Source organism: Pimephales promelas, chromosome 11 (assembly GCF_988280905.1).
Source record: "Pimephales promelas chromosome 11, fPimPro1.hap1.1, whole genome shotgun sequence".
NCBI lineage: Eukaryota > Metazoa > Chordata > Actinopteri > Cypriniformes > Leuciscidae > Pimephales > Pimephales promelas.
In genome coordinates, this window is record NC_142779.1 from 21,321,989 (window position 1) to 21,341,676 (window position 19,688).

The 19,688-nt window shown below is 37.1% G+C and overlaps 2 protein-coding genes across 2 annotated transcripts; one reads left to right on the plus strand and one right to left on the minus strand.

The window, feature by feature from the left end:
* Positions 1–833: 833 nt before the first annotated feature.
* atl1 (atlastin GTPase 1) lies at positions 834–11,855 on the plus strand. The gene is made up of 14 exons (XM_039656436.2): positions 834–1,026; positions 3,828–4,078; positions 4,163–4,297; positions 5,504–5,608; positions 5,730–5,780; positions 5,978–6,034; positions 6,172–6,264; positions 6,344–6,482; positions 8,069–8,196; positions 8,838–8,894; positions 9,017–9,088; positions 9,169–9,600; positions 11,221–11,235; positions 11,357–11,855. Exons 1-14 carry the CDS (start codon positions 993–995, stop codon positions 11,465–11,467), a joined length of 1,680 nt encoding a protein of 559 aa, XP_039512370.1. The 5' UTR covers positions 834–992; the 3' UTR covers positions 11,468–11,855.
* A 1,531-nt stretch (positions 11,856–13,386) lies between these two features.
* sav1 (salvador family WW domain containing protein 1) lies at positions 13,387–19,607 on the minus strand. The gene is made up of 5 exons (XM_039656421.2): positions 19,184–19,607; positions 17,861–18,319; positions 15,340–15,610; positions 15,096–15,245; positions 13,387–14,360 (listed from the first exon to the last, which is right to left on the minus strand). Exons 1-5 carry the CDS (start codon positions 19,275–19,277, stop codon positions 14,147–14,149), a joined length of 1,188 nt encoding a protein of 395 aa, XP_039512355.1. The 5' UTR covers positions 19,278–19,607; the 3' UTR covers positions 13,387–14,146.
* Between the last annotated feature and the right edge of the window lie 81 nt (positions 19,608–19,688).

Genomic DNA, 19,688 nt, shown 5'->3' on the forward strand with positions numbered 1-19,688 from the left:
GCACTTGAAACAATGGTACCATTGTACTGACAGTGACAACTGTCAGTTATACAGCAAAATAAATAATGGTGGGAAAAGGTTATATATTAACTGGTGTTATTTATTTTAGCTCATATTTAGCTATATATAAGGCTTATATTTTCATATATAGACCTAATCATCCTTTTCTTTTCTTTTCTTTTCTTTTCTTTTCTTTTCTTTTCTATAGTGTTCGCCTAGCGCCATCTGACGGATATATCCTGAGCCAGAGCCACACGACGAAAGTATACGAATGTTTACTATTTTTAATGATTATTATTATAATAGACTTTTTGGGCAAACGTCACGCAACCGCATATTTTCATAAACACATTTTTTTTACCCTAGAGTTATTTGCAAATTCACCGGCGGGTAAAGCAAATAAACAATAGAGTTTATTAAATAGATAGAAAGCAATGTTGTTTTAAATGTAACCAACGAATATTTAACAAAACACACTCCTCAACGGAAAACATTGTCACATCTGACGCTTAACGACGCAGTTAGCTGAATTTTTCCATTAACTTAAGCCACTGCCACATTAAAAAAAAATCTAATTTGTTGTTTTAGACACATTTATGCGTAAAAAGCACGTTTTATTTTAAATCTATTATATTTATGCGTGACACCAGCACTGTTAAAAGTATGTATTGACATCAGCAGTGGTCTGGATAATAACTTAATCGTAAATAATAATGACAATGAGAACAACTGTGAAAACTTTTTAGACCAACCGTACCTGTCCAATTACAGACAAAGCCAGAGCCTAAGCCCCGCCCATTTCATATATGTTTACCACCGACCACATACAGCGCCACTAGGCGGTCAAAAAGTGCGCTGCATCTTAGGTTCAGATGAGAATGAGCCTCCATCACTCGCAGCTGATTTCCAGCATCGCATTCGTCTCATGATCGCTGTTTAGAACCGAACCGACAAGACCCGACCCGAATACTGAACAAAACACCCAGTGCGACATGGCACGAGACAAAAAGGACAGAGACAGCTGGGGTGAGTCCATCTTTACAATAAACCACCTAGACGCGAGACACCCTATGAGACGGGTTATTGTGTGATTCTGTAAATTATGAGGATGCTGTTGCATAGATACTCTGTCTATATATTAAAGAACATAGGCCTGCACACAGACAAAAACAATGATTTTCCTCTCTGTCCAAATCAGCTGATTTGGTCCGGACCACAGCCCTGTTCCGCCCTGTATCTGTTCGTGTGTGTTTGTGTTGACAGCTATTTAACTGCTGTACAATCTATATTTAAAAGCAGTGTGACATTTGCAGTACTGTAATGTCAATGCATGGGAACGCAAATTCTTGGTCGTTTGCGAATGTTCCAACCTAATTATTTCATACACATTCCGGTCAGTAATGTTTTATTTCTGGAATTCATCGTTGTGCATAGATCCCGCGTCATAGTTTCTCTTCATTGCAGTGGTTAAAATCAGAAGTGCATTGACTGTGTGTGAAGAAGTGAAGCCAGCGACCCACATAAGCAGAGCTCTACACATCTGCTACAGGCCTGTATGGATTTGCTGATTTATATAATGTATACACGGTTGCCATGTGATGCTTACTGCTCCATACAGGCCTGACCAGGTGAATATGACAAGATACAGTGCGAGAGAGAGAGAGAGAGAGAGAGAGAGAGAGAAGGGGGGGGGGGGGGGTTTGGGGCTCTACAAGGCAATTTGAATGTAAATAATTTACAGGGTTGGGACAGTATTGGTGTAATTTTGGAACCAACCAAATGGCAAAAGTGTAAATGTAATGTTGTGAACTGACTCATCACATCCTTATAATTTGAATCTGACTCACTACGATCCTTTTAGCCCTGGTTGAAAATATGTTATGTTAGAGATGTTCTCATTCCCCTGTCAATATCCATTAATGTTCAATTGCATTTAAGAAATGCTTAACTAATGCATCAATGAGACAGGCAGAATCCCCAGAGCAACTTGGTGTTTTACTGGTTCACATACCTATATGATGCTTAAAAACACATTAACAGTTGTTTGTACATCAGGAAGAATGAGAAGTGAAAGAGATGGACTTCTAAACTAATAATGAACCGTAACACATTGGCCTTGATGCAGAGGTCAAGATCATCAGTAAACCTCCATTAGGATTGCCAGCTGCATTAAGCCTTACTAAACCATGACTCCACCATTTCTCCCTGGAGAATGCTAGAATAAGAAACATGTTTTCTCGTAACATATGTGCTGTGAACACTCATCTCTGATTTGAATTTAGGCCTAATTTGGTTTCAAACAGATGATTATTTTAAGCATGACATGGCATTAATGCTTCATTAATTCACTTCATTCATTAATGTTGTTCTCTCACATACACACAACATATAAATATTAGATGAAAAACTTGAACTGAGCGTAAATTAGAAAAAATTCCTTTGTAGCTAACTGAAATAAGACTAATTTGAAGTACTAAAATGACTAAATAAATAAAAACTAAAACATGAATAAAAATGAATTAAACCTAAATTGTAGCTTATAAAACAAATAAAAAATGACACATATTAAAATGAAAACTTTAAAATATAAAATAAACATATAGTAATATAAAAAATACAAATTCATTAAAATTAAACCTATAAAACTATAAAATAAACATATAATAATAATAAAAACTAATATATATATATATATATATATATAAATAACATTAAAATAACACAGCATAAAATGCAATCTGCTCCTATCAACTAACAAACAGTGTCACTTTTTTCTTCATCTGATTTTGAAATTCTCCATCATAGTCATGGTGCAACCCAAACGTTATATTGGTGCAACCCAAACGTTATATTGGTGCAACCCAAACGTTTTGGTTTATAGAGAGCAAGGCGTTTAAAAGCAGCAGCTTTAAAGGAGTAGTTCACATTAAAAAAACTTTTTGCTGATAATTTACTCACCCCCATGTCACCCAAGATGTCCATGTCATTCTTTCTTCAGTCGAAAAGAAATTAAGGTTTTTGATGAAAACATTCCAGGATTTTTCTCCATATAATGGACTTCAATGGGAACCAAACGGTTCAAGGTCCAAATGACACTTTCTGTATAAAATGCAAACTTTTCAAAGGGCTTTAAACGATTCCAGACGATGAATCGTTAAAGCTTTATAAGCTAAAATGGTCGCCTTGCTCTGTTCTGTGATGCGCGTTCGTGACTCTCCTGTTCGAACTCTTTTATCAGAATGAACGAATCTTTTTTCGTGTCATTTGGTTTATTCAACAAATGAAATGAACGAGTTGACTCGGGAAAAGATTTGTTCATTTTGATGAACAAGTTTGAATAGGAGAGTCACGAATGCGCATAACAAAACAGAGCAAGGCGACCATTTTAGCTTATAAAACTTAACTTTTTTTTTTTTTTTTAAATGAGCGATCGTTTCGCTTGATAAGACCCTTATTCATCGTCTAGAATCGTTTAAAGCCCTTTGAACAGTTTGCAGTGTACGGAAAGTGTCTTTTGGACCTTGAATCGTTTGGTTCCCACTGAAGTCCTTAATATGCAGAAAAATCCTGAATGTTTTCATCAAAAACCTTAATTTCTTTTCGACTGAAGAGAGAAAGACATGGATATCTTGGATGACATGGGGGTGAGTAAATTATCAGCAAAAGTTTTTTTAAAAGTGAACTACTCCTTTAAGATCATTTACAGTACATGGCGTCTCTATCAGCTGCGGTTTGCTTACAACGCTGGATGATATTGCGTCTACGGTTTGCACTATGACAGTCATTGCAGTTGCAGGAGAAACACATTTAAATGTGTCTTTATTCAGGGTCTTTAGGGGACAAGAACGTGTATGACTGGAGCTCAGAGGAGGAGGAGACAGACGGACGGGCCCGTCCAGTGCAGGTGTTGGTGGTGAAGGATGACCACTCGTTTGAGCTGGACGAGGCGGCGCTCAGTAAGATCCTGCTGGCTGAAGAGCTCAGAGACCGAGAGGTGGTGGCCATCTCCGTGGCAGGAGCCTTTCGCAAGGGCAAATCCTTCCTCATGGACTTCATGCTGCGTTACATGTACAGCCAGGTCAGATTGTCTATAGCTCATCTTTCAAGTATAAAAACATGCTCTCAGACTAGTCTCAAATGCATTGTGTGTGTGTGTGTTTAGGCCAGTGAGCAGTGGCTGGGTGACCCTGAGGAACCACTGACGGGATTCTCATGGAGAGGAGGGTCAGAGCGGGAGACCACTGGGATTCAGATCTGGAGTGAGGTCTTTCTGGTGGACAAGCCAGATGGCAGCAAGGTAAGACTCCCTTTAAACTGTCTAAAACACCTACCGTACACAAGTTTTGGGGTCGGTAAGATGTTTTTGAGTCTCTTATGCTCACCAAGGCTGCGTTTATTTGATCAGTAAAAACTGTGATAATTTGAAATATTACTATTTAAAATAACTGTTGTCTACTCTCTGAATATATTTTAAAATGTAATTTATTCCTGTGATCAGAGCTGAATTTTCAGCATCATTGCTCCAGTCTTCGGTGTCACATGATCCTTCAGAAATCATTCTAATATGCTGGTTTGCTGCTCAAGAACATTTCCTATTATTATCAATGTTGAAAACAGTTGTGCAGCTTAATATTTTTTGTGGAAACCGTGAAACGGGGAAAGCTCAATAGAAAAAAATAGAAATCTTTTAAAAGATCATGAATGTCTTTACAGTCACTTTTCCCGGAGAGAGGTTAAGCCTGGTCATAGCCTAAAATGCCCTTGTAAACCAGATTATTAAACCTGTCATGGTTTTAAATAGTCCTAGACTTAGTCTAGTCCAGAGTTTAATGATCTGATTTTCCTGGAAGACTAGAGCTACTCCAGGGCTGAATCTGAAATCACCCCCTAAACCCTCATTCGCTATTCCCTAAGTTAGTCCACTAATACTGTTCACTTAATGAAAAGGAGTGAGCGAATTAGCACAGCTGTTGAGTTTACTGGACATCAGCAATTGTGGTACAATGTGTGGTATTGAATAAGTGCACACAAAATCAATACAAATGGCTGTCCCCTCGAATAACCCCCTGCTTGATGGTAAAGGCGACGATTTAGGATTCAGCCCAGGGCTAAATTTTAAGATTGCGTGGTTCATTCCATGTTTTATGGGCAACCTCAGTTATGCTAAATCAGATTAGCACATTTGGTCTTAAATGTATCTTATTTGAGTTTAGGACTTCAGTTGTTAGTAATCTGTATTAAAGCCATATTTAAAACACATGATTAAGTATTCTAGATTAAGATTAATTTACCTTGATCAATTAAATGCATCCTTGCTGAATAAAAGTTTTTTTTTTTCTGATCCCAAAAGTTTTGAACAGTTGTGTATACTCAATGTCATGACTTGAGTATGATTGTAATCTATCATATCTGTGTAAACATGGGAGGAAATTACTTCATGAGGACATTTAGTATGTATATGTGGTTTAAATGGGAGGGGTGCATTATGTCCTTTTGCCTGTAGGTGGCAGTGCTGCTAATGGACACACAGGGGACCTTCGACAGCCAGTCCACTCTCCGTGACTCAGCTACTGTATTTGCCCTCAGTACTATGATCAGCTCTATGCAGGTTGTACACAAACAACATTACACAAAAAAACACCCTCCTAAAAAAAACTGTGACCTTAAACCTTCCTGTTTACCATATTCTTAATGCAACAAAGCAGGATTTTCATTTTCTTTGTTTGTAGGTATATAACATATCTCAGAACGTTCAGGAAGATGATCTTCAGCATCTGCAGGTATAGAGAGACCCATTAGTTATCCGACTTTTAGACCGTAATACATTCATTAAAACACTGGTTTTAACCGAACAAACATCTTAAATAGGACATTTGAGTCACGAGTGCAGACATTTTTGTAATTTGAATCAGAAAACCATACATAAATAATTATAAAAACAATTTTTATACGCTTTTGTTTTTGTTGACCTGTGTAGCTTTTCACTGAATATGGCAGACTGGCAATGGAAGAAACATTCCTCAAACCATTTCAGGTATTTGCTTCTTCTGCTAACAGCCTCTTTTATTGCTGATGATGATGATTCTGAAACAGAATGTTCCTTATAAAATGTGCTATCGTGATACTGGTAGAAATAAACGTCACCAATCATCTGGTTTGTGTTATTTCAAGTCAATGATCTTTCTGGTGCGGGACTGGAGCTTTCCATACGAGTTTCCCTACGGACAGGAAGGGGGGATGAAATTCCTGGAGAAAAGATTAAAGGCAAATATTTCTGGAAATATAACATGAATATTCTGAAACCATTCCAACAGAATCACCACTAATGTGCGTTTATGTGTAGATCTCAGAGAATCAACACGAGGAGCTGCAGAACGTAAGGAAACACATTCATTCCTGCTTCACCAACATCTCCTGCTTCCTCATGCCACACCCGGGACTCAAGGTGGCCACAAACCCACACTTTGATGGCAGATTGAGGGGTAAGCCTACAGATGCAGAGCTCAAACATGTGGAAGCTATGTTAGCATCTTTATATTATGAACAGTGCTGGGTAGTAACTGATTATCAGAGCATGTGAGCGTAAAAAGAAGTTTGAAGCGATATATTAGGGGTGTAACAATATATCGTGCAGTGGATAGTGACAATATGTATCGTGGATAGTGCCCCCAAAATAGTTTTTTTTAGATTTTTAGCGCAAGTACTATATATATAATGTTGATTATAATATAATGCAGTGGGGGATTATTTGTGGGTCCTGATAATGCCAAATGTCTGATGTTATTATTTTAAATATCTAATCCATGAAAGAGTGCAAGCATATTCATCTAAAATAATTTATCATTTATCAAATATCATAACTGTTATCTGTAGGCATACGTAATTGAGAGATTTACTCAAGAAATTCTATATAAACAGAAAGACATATAGTACACAAAAAAAATGTCGGAGCGGGATTTAAGCGAGTTCGTTTTACTGGTGAGCGCGAGCGGTAAACGAGTGGAGCGTACACTTGGGCCGTGCTCCAAAAAATTATTCCAAAAATTAAATACCTGTAATTATATTATGCACATTTTTTAAAATCAGAAAACAGTTCCTTTTTACTGATCACTTAAAGGAGTAGTTCACTTTTGATACAACTTTTGCTGATAATTTACTCACCCCCACGTCATCCAAGATGTCCATGTCATTCTTTCTTCATTCGAAAAGAAATTAAGGTTTTTGATGAAAACATTCCAGGATTTTCTCCATATAAAGGTCCAAATGAGAGTTTCAGTGCAGCTTCAAAGGGCTTTAAACGACACCAGACGATGAATAAGGGTCTTAAAAAAATCTTTTTTCGAGTCATTTCGTTCTTTCAATGGCTAGCATTTGTGCTTATAAAACTTGGACATTGAAACGGTTGGTTCCCATTGAAGTCCATTATATGGAGAAAAATCCTGGAATGTTTTCATCAGAAACCTTAATTTCTTTTCGACTGAAGAAAGAAAGACATGGACATCTTAGATGACATGGGGTGAGTAAATTATCAGCAAAAGTTTTTTTAAAAGTGAACTACTCCTTTAATATTCACAAAATGGCAGGAAATTATCCACAATTCATTGATTCTCCCTAATTCTTCTATTGTATCTTTTCTTTTCTCAAAAGTTTTATGGAATTGCACACACAGACCGGCCCCTAGTCAGGTGACTATAATTACATGGGCAATTGAGAGGCCACATTTTTTTAGTGTTTTGATTGTTTTTACTCTCAAATTATGTAATGATTTAACTAATTATTAACTTGTCATAAATTTATGAGCCCCCTACAGTTCCTTCTTCCCAAACCCTAGTTAGGGAAACCCTGATGTAATGTAATATTTAATGCACTTCATGTTAAACTAGGTCAACTTTATATGTTATAGTCAAGTAATCTAAAAGTAATCAGATTATATTACCTAAAATGTGTAATGATTATGTTACAATCTGAATTCAGAAACAGACTACAATTTGTAAGTGATCTACCCAGCACTGGCCATGAAGTACAAAAACAGTGTTCAAAAACACCTATTTCCAATCATGTGTTTCAGAGATCGATCAAGAGTTTACCAATAATCTCAAAGTGCTTGTTCCATGGTTACTACGCCCCAAAAACCTGGACGTGAAAGAAATAAATGGAAGCAAAATCACCTGTCGTGGACTCCTGGAGTACTTCAAGGTAATAGTTTTGATAGCTGTGCAATCACCACTACTAGTAATGATATACTGTATATATATATATATTAACCAACTGACATTATTCATTAGACATTCAATGATATTAAGAGTCAGATAACACTAAATTCCTTTTCTTACATAGTGGCCAATATTCAAATTATATTTATATATTTTAAATATATGCACAGTACCACAGTACAACTGTTTTTAAAGATTGATGAAAAGTGTTTCTTGAGCAGAAAATTCAGCTTTTATCACAATTTAAAAAATATAATGAAATAGAAAAGTTATTTTAAATTGCAATATTTCAAATGTGTGCTGTTTTTGTACCCCAAACGGTTGTCTTTATATAATAGACAATATTATACTATTTTGTCTGAATGAACAAAAAATAAAAACTACAATTACAATAACTACAATTTTATTGTACATATAAAAATGGATATTAAAATTTGCTTAAGATTACATCTATGAGTGTTAGATTTAATAACTGATATCAAATTATATCAGTAAATAAAAATAAATCTATAGCCAATAAGGGCCCGATATATCATGTATATAATTTGTACGCAGTTTATAATTGTTACAGTATAATTCGATTTTTGGAATTAGAGTGAACTGAGCAGCTGTTTATGATTTCAGGCATACATCAAGATTTACCAGGGAGAGGAGCTGCCACATCCAAAATCTATGTTACAGGTACAACCTCTTAACCTTCAGCACGAGCATTCCCCCTTCCAAAGCCTTACATGCAGTGAATTCATCCGAGAGCTACTATCATCCTACAGTATGACAGTGTTAGGCTGTGTTTGTTTGCACAGGCCACAGCAGAAGCCAATAATCTGGCCGCAGTGGCTGCAGCTAAAGATCTTTACAACAGGAAGATGGAGGTGGTAAGTGTGATATTGACAGCTGGTTTCTTACCATATGATATCAGTGCGACTCGTCTTCATCGCGTGTCTCACGCCCCCAGGTGAGCGGGGGAGATCGGCCTTTCCTCGCCCCAAGCGAGCTCCAGGCACGTCACTTAGACATCCGCGAGGAGTCACTGGCGTTGTTTCGCAGTGTGAAGAAAATGGGCGGGGAGGAGTTCAGCCGGCGGTACCTGCTGCAGCTGGAGACGGAGATCGACGAGTCGTTCGTGCAGTACATCAAACACAACGACTCCAAGAACATCTTCCACGCGGCACGCACCCCCGCGACGCTGTTCGTGGTGATCTTTGTGATGTACGTGGCCGCAGGGATCACGGGGTTCGTGGGCGTGGACGTCATCGCAAGCGTCTGCAACATGGTGCTGGGCTTCGCGCTCATCACTCTGTGCACATGGGCGTACATCCGCTACTCAGGAGAATACAGAGAACTGGGCGCAGTCATTGACCAGGTGGCCGGAGCGCTGTGGGATCAGGTACAACACAAACTTTAAGAGGAAATAACTACTTAAAGGAGTAGTTCACTTTTCAAAAAACTTTTGCTGATAATTTACTCACCCCCATGTCATCCAAGATGTCCATGTCTTTCTTTCTTCAGTCGAAAAGAAAATTTTCTTCATATAATGCACTTCAGTGGGAAGACACTTTCAGTACAAACTGCAAACTGTTCAAAGGGCTTTAAACGTTTCCAGACGATGAATAAGGGTCTTATCAAGCAAAACGATCGGCCATTTAAAAAAAAATAAATAACAAAGTTTTATAAGCTTAAATGGTCGCCTTGCTCTGTTCTGTGACGCTCGTTTGTGACTCTCCTGTTCGAACTCGTTTATCAAAGTGAACGAATCTTTTTCCGAGTCAATTCGTTCGTTTCGTTCATTGAATGAACCAAATGACTTGGAAAAAGATTTGTTCATTTTGATGAATGAGTTCGAACAGGAGAGTCACAAACGTGCGTCACAGAACAGAGCAAGGTGAGCATTTGAGCTCATAAAACTTAAACTTTGCTATTTATTTATTAAATGAGCAATCGTTTCGCTTGATAAGACCCTTATTCATCATCTGGTGCCGTTTAAAGCCCTTTGAACAGTTTGCAGTTTGTACTGAAAGTGTCTTTTGGACCTTGAACTGTTTGGTTCCCAATGAAGTCCATTATATGGAGAAAAATCCTGGAATGTTTTCATCAAAAACCTTAATTTCTTTTTGACTAAAGAATGACATGGACATCTTGGATGACATGGGGGTGAGTAAATTATCAGCAAAAGTTTTTTCAAAAGTGAACTACCCCTTTAACAAAAACAAGTATGCATGTAGACTGACTGATAATGATCAATTTAAAAAAAATCTACGGCCAACAGCCAATATGATACCAATTTACCATGCATGCGCTTTCAAATTGTACAGTATAATTGAACCCTAATTTGTATGCAAGTTTATGTATTTGGTTATAGTTTTTGTTATAAATATTGAATGTATACCATTCAGTTTTGGGTCAGTAAGATTTTGTGATATTGTAAAATATTATTACTATTTAAAATAACTGTTTTGTATTTGAATATATTTTAAAATGCAATTTATTCCTGTGATCAAAGCTGAATTTTCAGCATCATTACTCCAGTCTTTAGTGTCACATGATCCTTCAGAAATCATTCTAATATGCTGAGATGCTGCTCAAGAACATTTCCTATTATTATCAATGTTGAAAATATTTTTTTTTTTTTTGTGGAGACCATGAAACAGGGTTTCAGGATTCTTCCATGAAAAAAAAAAAAAAAAAAAAGAAATATTTTGAAAGATCATTCTTTCAAAAGAGTTGGTTCTTAATATAAAGGCAGGTTTTGTCTAAAAAACTTTTTCCCAAATTTGTTTAAACCGTCTTTATATACCAATACATATTTAAAATGTAAGTACTCTGAAAAGGAGAGTATAATAATCGAGTGTCTGTAGTCTTCTCAGGGCTGTAATAAACACAGCTACTCTTTCCATTCGGAATAATCTAAGAATGAATATTCTGTCGTCATAATTTCATGTGTATAAAATCAGGTCATTTTTATTTAAACCAAAGTTTGTTAACTGCTTTCCTCATCTCTTTGTTTCAGGGAAGCACAAATGAGGTAACTGTACCTGCACACACTTACTGTATCTGTCTACTTACATCACAATCCCACAACATCATACAAACAGAAAGAGATGTCTCACATTAACATGTTGTATCTTCCTTTCCTTCTCGCTCAGGCTCTGTATAAGCTGTACAGTGTAGCTGCAAACCACAGGCAGTTGTACAACCACGCCTTCCCCGGACACCAGACCGGTCAGCCGCCTGAGCAGGACAAGAAACAAAACTGACCCCACACAGTTTCACGCAGATGCACTGTGGACAGTGACAGTGGAGCGTACAGTCAGAGAGAGAAAGAGGCACGGGACTGTTTACTGCTACAACAGGAACATATCGTCACTATCACCCACCACTGCAACATCCTCCACCTACAGCTCAGGCCCACAGTCAGACGATGACGAGAATCAGACTGACTTCAAAGATTCAGTCTTTTGCGCCTGAAGTCGAAAATCACGGTATTAGTTCTGAATCACAATTTTACCATCTTCTCACTGTAAATACTGGTTCTCTCTCTGACACTCACATGAAAGGAGTCTGTTCTTATTTTGTAATGGATGTCGTACGTTGAGTTCAGTGCTATTTATAAGGGAATAAAGTACTACATGTTTAAAAACACAAGTTGTAGTCATTATCATGGGCCAAATAATGTGATGCAGTGATCTTCCATCCCATCATATTTAGGACAATCTTAATCATTTTTCAAAGACATCAAACCTTTAAAAAAGCCTACTTGTATGGGAAAAGACAAATTGCCAAGCTTGTTTCAATAACACAAAATCACCAAGAAAATCTGACATTTATAGTATCTTAAATCTTGTTAGCTCATAATAAAATGTGTTCAGCTAATGCTCATGAATGACTACGGGGCTCATTTGTGTGTGCAGAATCGATGATCCTTTATGTGAACATAAGTTTCCAAAATTTAGATGTGTAAAATGTATAAATTGTCCATAAGCACAAAATGATCTTAAATGCATCCTTTTTATAAACTGCAGATCATCTTAAATTTAAGCGGATCAAATCCATCTACACTGTAAAAAATTATTGTTAGTTCAACTTAAAAAAGAAAGTTACCTGTTTCCTTAAATAAATAAAGGAGATTGGTTTAATAAATAGATAGGGCTGTCAAAAGATTAATCTCATCCAAAATAAAAGTTCGTGTTTACATAATATCTGTGGGTGCACTGTGTATAATTATTTTGTATAAATACACACACATGCATGCATATTTAAGAAAAAAATATTATTTACAGTATATATAAAATATTTATATATAATATAAATTATATATAAATCTATGTACAGTATATACTTGAAAATATTTCTTAAATATATACAAGCATGTGTGTGTATTTATATATATAAATTAATTTTGCACAGTGTACTCACATATATTAGGTAAACACGAACTTTTATTTTGGATGTGATTAATCGCGATTAATTGTTTGACAGCCCTATAAATTGATAATTAATGTGGTTCAGATAGCATGATATTTAGAGTTTCTTTATCAAAGTTAATTTGACAAAAGAAAAAAAGTTGTGATAACAAATTATTGAATTTTTTTTTTTCACCCAGAAATATCCCTTTATGGTTCATCAGAAGCACATGCACTATGAATTCCAGGGAATCATGAACATAAATTAATTTTGTTATGTAATTATCACAAAGCAGTTAATATGTTGCTACTTTACATATATTAATTCATACTGGACGTGAGACTCTATGTTTACATTTTAATAAACAACATTGGACAATTTTAAATACTGGTATAGGCACAAAAAGCTTGTACTTGCTCTTGAGTACGCATTCAATTTAGAATATTTTCACGTCAGCCTTTTCCTTTATAAATCCCTATTCGTTCCTCACTCTTGATGTAGGATAAAATCCATGGAATTGAGGCCCAGGGTACCTTTGTATTGCTACTATTTTTGTTTCCAAAATGTTGAATTTTGCATTTGTTTCAAAGTGGCTTTGTCTTTACCCATAATATGTCCACAAAAAGGGCTTTATATATATATATATATATATATATATTAAAATGGAAAATGAGGTGTTCTGCTCTACTTCCATCAAAATAAAAATAATAACTTTGAAAAGAGGTGAGAAAAGTATAATCTTAACTGGGAAGAACATCCTCTCACACATGCCCACAATACAAGATCCTGGTTTATTTAGTGTTGATGCATAAAATATTTTTTACAAACATTATAACTGAAAAATACAGGCAATAACCTCTTGAAAAAACCCAAATTCCACAGGCACAATCACTTCATCCAAAGTGACGATTCAGCCTGAAAGTTTTGTTTTTAAATATAAGAAGCAAATTCCTTAAAAAAGGAATCCACCCAGATCTTAAAGGATGAACCTCCATGAAGATGTCTAATTACTGTAATGCAAAAAACAAGATTTTTATTGTTTATAATTTAATAGTAAAATCGTTCATTAATGCGGATGTTTTTAATCCTAAAACGAGCTTCATTTTCTTTACCAACAATAAATTCCTTTTTTTCTTCCTTTTAAATTCTGGGGTAAAATGTGAACTGGATGCATTTTTTTATGAGATTCATCCAAAAAGCAAAACTACCATTGCGCAGGCTGAGTCTGATAAAACATAAAACAATGAAAACTGATAGTTATGATTGTCCATACAGACAATGCCATAAAGAAGGAGCGAGTCCTGACATGCGCAAACACATTCACAACACACAGTCAAAACCAAAGCACAGACTCATAACACACAGCCGTATAATGGCTGATAATCTACATAGGCGTAATAGTGTAAAGTTTCCAACATGCTTTGTGTGGCGTCTCTCTTTGGGCGTTTATATTTGGAGCTGTTTGAGGAAATAAATGAGAGTCTGCATCAGCAGCTAAGGCACTGATAAGGCTGGTGTGTGTCTCATTCGAGTCACATGTTCGGAGGGAAGTTTTTGGCTGGCTGTTGGGCATACCACTGCTGCCGCTGCTTGCGAGTGTCAAGTTCGGTGAGCAGCGCTTGTCGATATGCTTCATAGGATTTAACTATGCACTCCAGCTCTTTCATGAAAAGCAGCTTCAACATCCCCTGATATGTGTCCAGATCCATTAACTGGAAGAGTTCCCACTTCAGGATGTGGTCATACCTGAGACAAACACAAACACATCGATATGACTGCAGGTTAAGTCCGGATTCACATATAGCGCCTAAAAACGCGTAGAAAACGCTGGGCGCGCCGCATTCTCCATTTTCCAAAGCGCCAGGGCGGTTGCACTTCAGTTGGTTCTTGTCACATGACCTATTGTGTGCGTATGGTGCGCTTGCGGTATTCTGAAAAGTTGAGATGTTTTTATCTCGATGCGGCGCGGACGCGCATGGAAAAAACGAGCGCGTCGCACCGCGACCGCACCGCTTCCATTATGAGCGCGCATACCGCGCGCCTACATTTGAAATAACGAACTTGAGCGCGCAAAAGACGCGATATGTGAACCGGCCCTAATGACACTGGCCTTAACAAGACTCCATCATCACGACATGTTTACAGTCTCTGGTGGCTTCCAGGAAGCAGCCAATGAAACACTTTCTTGCTCTCTTCAATAAAAAAAATCTTCTGGCTGATGTCACTGCTGAAAAAACATCTTAACCCTCTGGGGACTAAGCCCTTTTTGGTCCGTTTTCTCTATTTTTACATCACGTGCAAAGTATGAATACTGAACACATACAGTGTGGCATGACACTTCAAAATGAAAGCACTCCCATTACAACCAACATAGCTGTACACCAATGTGGCCATCTGTGATGCAGACTGGAGTGTAAGTGAGAGTTTTCTGTTTGCTGTTAGATTGCTGCACCTCAGGGTTTGGTTATCTGTGAAACTTACTTTAGTGGAGCTCTGGCATACACCTGCAGCCAGTCTGGGATCTCGGCTGTGTGATACGGGTTCGCTGGGACCAGTACGGGCTGGTTTCGTTCCGGTGGGCGGGGCTGGTAGGTGACTGGCGGGGGAGGGGGCTGGTCATAACGTGGAACACTGAGGCAGATTGAGAGCAGAGCTTGTATGTGTATTTTGGATACAAAATGGCACCAAACAGTCTCAGAATGTGCTGGAACATCTCAACACTCACCTGGGTGCGCAGGGGTGTCTGTATTGGGCACGTTTGTTGATGTGGTCAACATAATACACTCCAAACTCAGCTGACTCCACCCTCTCCCAGCCCGGCGGAAGCCCCTCCCTCTCCAGCGGGTGGCTCCAATGTGTTGTGTTTGTGTTGTGATCGATGTAATACTTCCGGCCTCGAATCGTCCAATCAACAGTCCAGCCAGGAGGAAGAACCATCTCCTCTCCACTCATCGTAGTCAGATTACCCACCGACTTTGCTGGCACACGGCCGATTGCTATAAATGCACAAACATAGTGAAGTATTACAGATCTACATGCAGAACATGTTTCTTTGAGTATTTACATTTATTTTCAATTTGAACACAAAGGAGGACTGGTGACGTTAAAGAGAGATGGGGAGAAAACAACAAGTCACAGCTGCAGGGTCAAATATAAAATGACAGCCCCCAGAAGACTACCAAAAGTTCAGCCCACACACACACACACACACATTGAAGAAAAGGGCAACCTAGAAAAATCCACATTTGTTTCAATCTCACACAGAATGAGAAATACCGCACCAGAGTGACAGCCGAGAAAGTGTGTGTGTATTGGCCACAAAAGTGTAGAAAATGTAGTAAGTAGGGCTGGCAAAAAATCGTAATATTTATTTATGCATATTTGTGACAAATTTGCTGGTAATACAAAGCCACATTGTAAACTTTATCTCATCTCTTGTTTATTCTTCAGTTGCAAAATGCTTTTAGAGTTGGTAAGTTTGATTCATTTCTATGAGTCTATGCTAAGGACTTGCATCATTCAGAAATGTTCACTTAAATGTTTTGCATTAAAACGCTTCAGTAAATAATATATGCTGGTAAATATTGATGTTTATTATATATATATAGTTTCCACAAATCTGCACAACCGTTTCCGATATTGTTAATAAAAATAAATGTTTCTTGAACATCAAATCAGCATATTAGAATGAATTCTGAATGATCATGTGACACTGAAGACTGGAGTAATGATGCTGAAAATAAAGCTGTGCCATAAATTACATTGTAAAAAATATTTTAACTTGTTACTGACCACGAACTCTTCCACAGTAGTTCATCAAAACAATATATATATATATATATATATATATATATATATATATATATAATATCAGGACAATTTTAGCTATATCCATCAGCTCTAATCATGAGCATATCTTTTTGAAGGAACCAATAATCCATCTGATTCTGCTGCATATTATAATATTTTAATCTATAATTCTGTTCATTCATTCAACCTAATACTTTTCTGCACAGCTGTCACCTGACATTCTTAGCACATATATGTATAACACCATGACATATATACATATATATATATATAACACTTACAAAGCAAATAATATAGTAATTTAATTATGTTAATTTATTTTATTAAATTTGAATTAATAGCATTCCGTAATGTTGATATAAATATACACATATATATATATGCATGTATATATTTAAGAAATATTTGCATGTATATACTTTATATATATTTATACAAAATTTATATAATACATAAATATAAATATTTGATATATTAATAACACATTTTTCTTAAATATATACATGCATATGTGTGTATTTATATATACAAAATAATTATATGCACTACACACACATATATTATGTAAACACAAACTTTTACTTTGGATACGAACGATTAATCATGATATATATATATATATATATATATATATATATTAGTCCTGTCAATCAACACATTTTTTTATTTTTTCTGTAATTAATCACGATTACTAAAACCTAAAATTAAAGTTATATCTTATATCTAAAATATACCTTTATATTTTAATAATGTCACATCATTAATCTCCAAATTAATATAGAAACATCAAAGACAGTAGCCTATAGTGAGTCTGCACAGTAGTGAGTGTATAGTGGACCCACGGTGTATAAAGGTCCTGCCCACACTCCCGCCGAATGAAATCGCAAGCACACGTGCCGACAACTTTTTTAAGTAGATTGACTGCTCCAATTCTGATGTCTGCTGATTGTAATACAACTGAAGGCTTGTTAAAATAAGGAAAATACAACTAGGCATATCCCAAAAAAGGCTGTTGCTGCCTCCATGACTACATCACTCAGAGAAGATGTCAATCATGATGTCACACCCCTGTATTAAAGCATCAAATAACTAACTAAAACCAAACCTATATAAAGAACACTTTAACTTACATCAGTGTGATTACAAACTGTGTAAAATTCTTCTTGAAGTGTAATTTGATTGTTTCAGTTTGCCTGAAAAAGTCACATTTGTTTACATGGAGAGGGCGGGTTCATAAATGCTTTAGCTTACTTTTCAGGATGTGTGTGCCGGCAAACCCGGTCTCATATAGTCAACAGCATAATATGGTCTCATAAATAGAGACAGTTTACGGCTGTGTATTTATAGTAAAGAGCGACGGCCATGTTTGTTATTTCATGCGGAGTCTATTATAATGCATGCGAGTCTGAATGCACACATGATGACATGTTCCTCACCTGGGGGTGGGCGACTATGTGGCTGGGGCGTCTGGGGCTGTCCTGGGTTTCGTGGGTAGTTGAGTTCATTGTGCTCATAGTACCTGTAGCTCTCATTAAAGTGGTCTTGTCTGTGGGCTCGTCTGGGTTGGTTATTGTAGTACGGCTCTGGAGGATAGTAATACGGGCCGCCATCTCCATTCTCCGTCACCGAACCAGCATCGCTGATGTAGGATGGCGAGGAAGGGGAGTAATCGCGATGAAGGTGTGGTGGAGCAGAAAGCCGATGAGTCTCCCTACGGGATATTTCGAGGGGGGTCCGTGGAGGTGCGTTGCGCAGGAAACTCTTGGGGCCGCTAACATCCCCAACAGAACCAGAGGAATACGGACCCGCACCAGATACCCCCGCCGGAACTGGATCCACTAACGGGGGCTCACGCCGAAGAAATGTTGGATGCCGGATAAACGAGGGCATTAAATCTGGAGGGGAAAAAAAACAAGGGAGAGGCAAAAAAGAGAAACCTAGGGTAAGTGGATCAAAACATACTCAACAATATTTCATTTGTAAAGAATGCTTAAGATGAATCTATTTTCCAGAATACAAAAAGTGCTAAAGTGATTCAAATTTAAGTTGCTCCAGATGTGCACAGCACAGGTTGGAAAATATCTTGAAACTTATCATTTCTAGACTCCTTTGCCTTTTAAATCCCCAATGCAAGTTATGGCATTTATAATGTTAAAGTCCAACTACTTATATTTCTAATGAGATTATTTAAAAAAGCATATTACATATTTAAATAATTTTCCTGGACTACAATTATTTTCCCATGTCTCCAGAGCAGCAATTTTTATTCTTACAAAAATAAGAGTGAAAATAATTGGATTTCTAATTTTTCCCCCACCAAAGTCTATGGCTATACTACGCAAAACACACTTGTGGCTAATTTGGAGTGTTAATACTGAAAGTGTCCCTTGAGCTACTGTTTACCCAATTATGCCAAGATACATTGGCTTAGAGTTAAATAACTACGCAACATTAAAAGACAGAATAGTGTAAAAACAAAAAAAGTAATACTTATAATATTAATGAGCAGATGGCACATATCTTTTGATTGATGCAAACGTGTATTTGTATTATAGGCTATGTAACGTTAACTGTAAATTACATATTGTAATTCATATTAAAAACCTTAATTAATTTGCAATGAAACATACTTACAATTAGGTTTAATTGTCAAAAGTTTCATAGCTCAACATGCACCGAATGACCACATTACATAAAAATGTAGATCTATTTATTTATTTGAGGGTTTTGTTAGGCATATTGACTTAGAAGTTACTCACTTCTCAGAAGCGGGGAAGTTTCTTTCTTCACATATTTGCCCTGAACTTCGGCTGGCTTGGACGCTTCGTTTTTACTCTTCTTTCTGGAGAGCATCGTTAATCCGAATCGGTTCTGGCCCGATTAGACTTCGGTTTCATCCTGAAATCCGGATCGAGATTCGCACTGACACGCAGAACCGAGACCATTTCGGAGCGTAGCCCGATAGCTAGTTTCGAGTCATCATGGCTACAATCTGTAAACATCAACACAAAACAAACGAGTTTGCGTTTAACGAACGTTTCGTAGTTTTCAGTGTTTAGTCGAACATTATGAATATTTTTCGACGACTAATTAGCGCTCCCCGCGCGCGCTGTCCAAATTACGCCCAGAGAAAAGCACGAAAACTTTTATCAGCTGAATGTGTCCACCCAACCCTCACCATCGCCTCCTGATCCCAGACCAGCTCTCACTGGATCCCTCCCCGCCACCTGATCTCAGATCAGCTGTTTGGATCTTTAACTTCCA

Excerpts from the sequence above, each read along its gene's own strand:
- sav1 (XM_039656421.2), bottom strand. The coding sequence starts at position 19,277 with ATGCTCTCCAGAAAGAAGAGTAAAAACGAAGCGTCCAAGCCAGCCGAA. Across the intron at positions 18,320-19,183 it reads AACTTCCCCGCTTCTGAGAA|ATTTAATGCCCTCGTTTATC; the intron begins GTGAGTAACTTC and ends TTTCCCCTCCAG. Across the intron at positions 15,611-17,860 it reads ACATAGTCGCCCACCCCCAG|CAATCGGCCGTGTGCCAGCA; the intron begins GTGAGGAACATG and ends GTGCATTTATAG.
- atl1 (XM_039656436.2), top strand. The coding sequence starts at position 993 with ATGGCACGAGACAAAAAGGACAGAGACAGCTGGG. Across the intron at positions 6,265-6,343 it reads TCCTGGAGAAAAGATTAAAG|ATCTCAGAGAATCAACACGA; the intron begins GCAAATATTTCT and ends GTTTATGTGTAG. Across the intron at positions 8,197-8,837 it reads GACTCCTGGAGTACTTCAAG|GCATACATCAAGATTTACCA; the intron begins GTAATAGTTTTG and ends TTATGATTTCAG.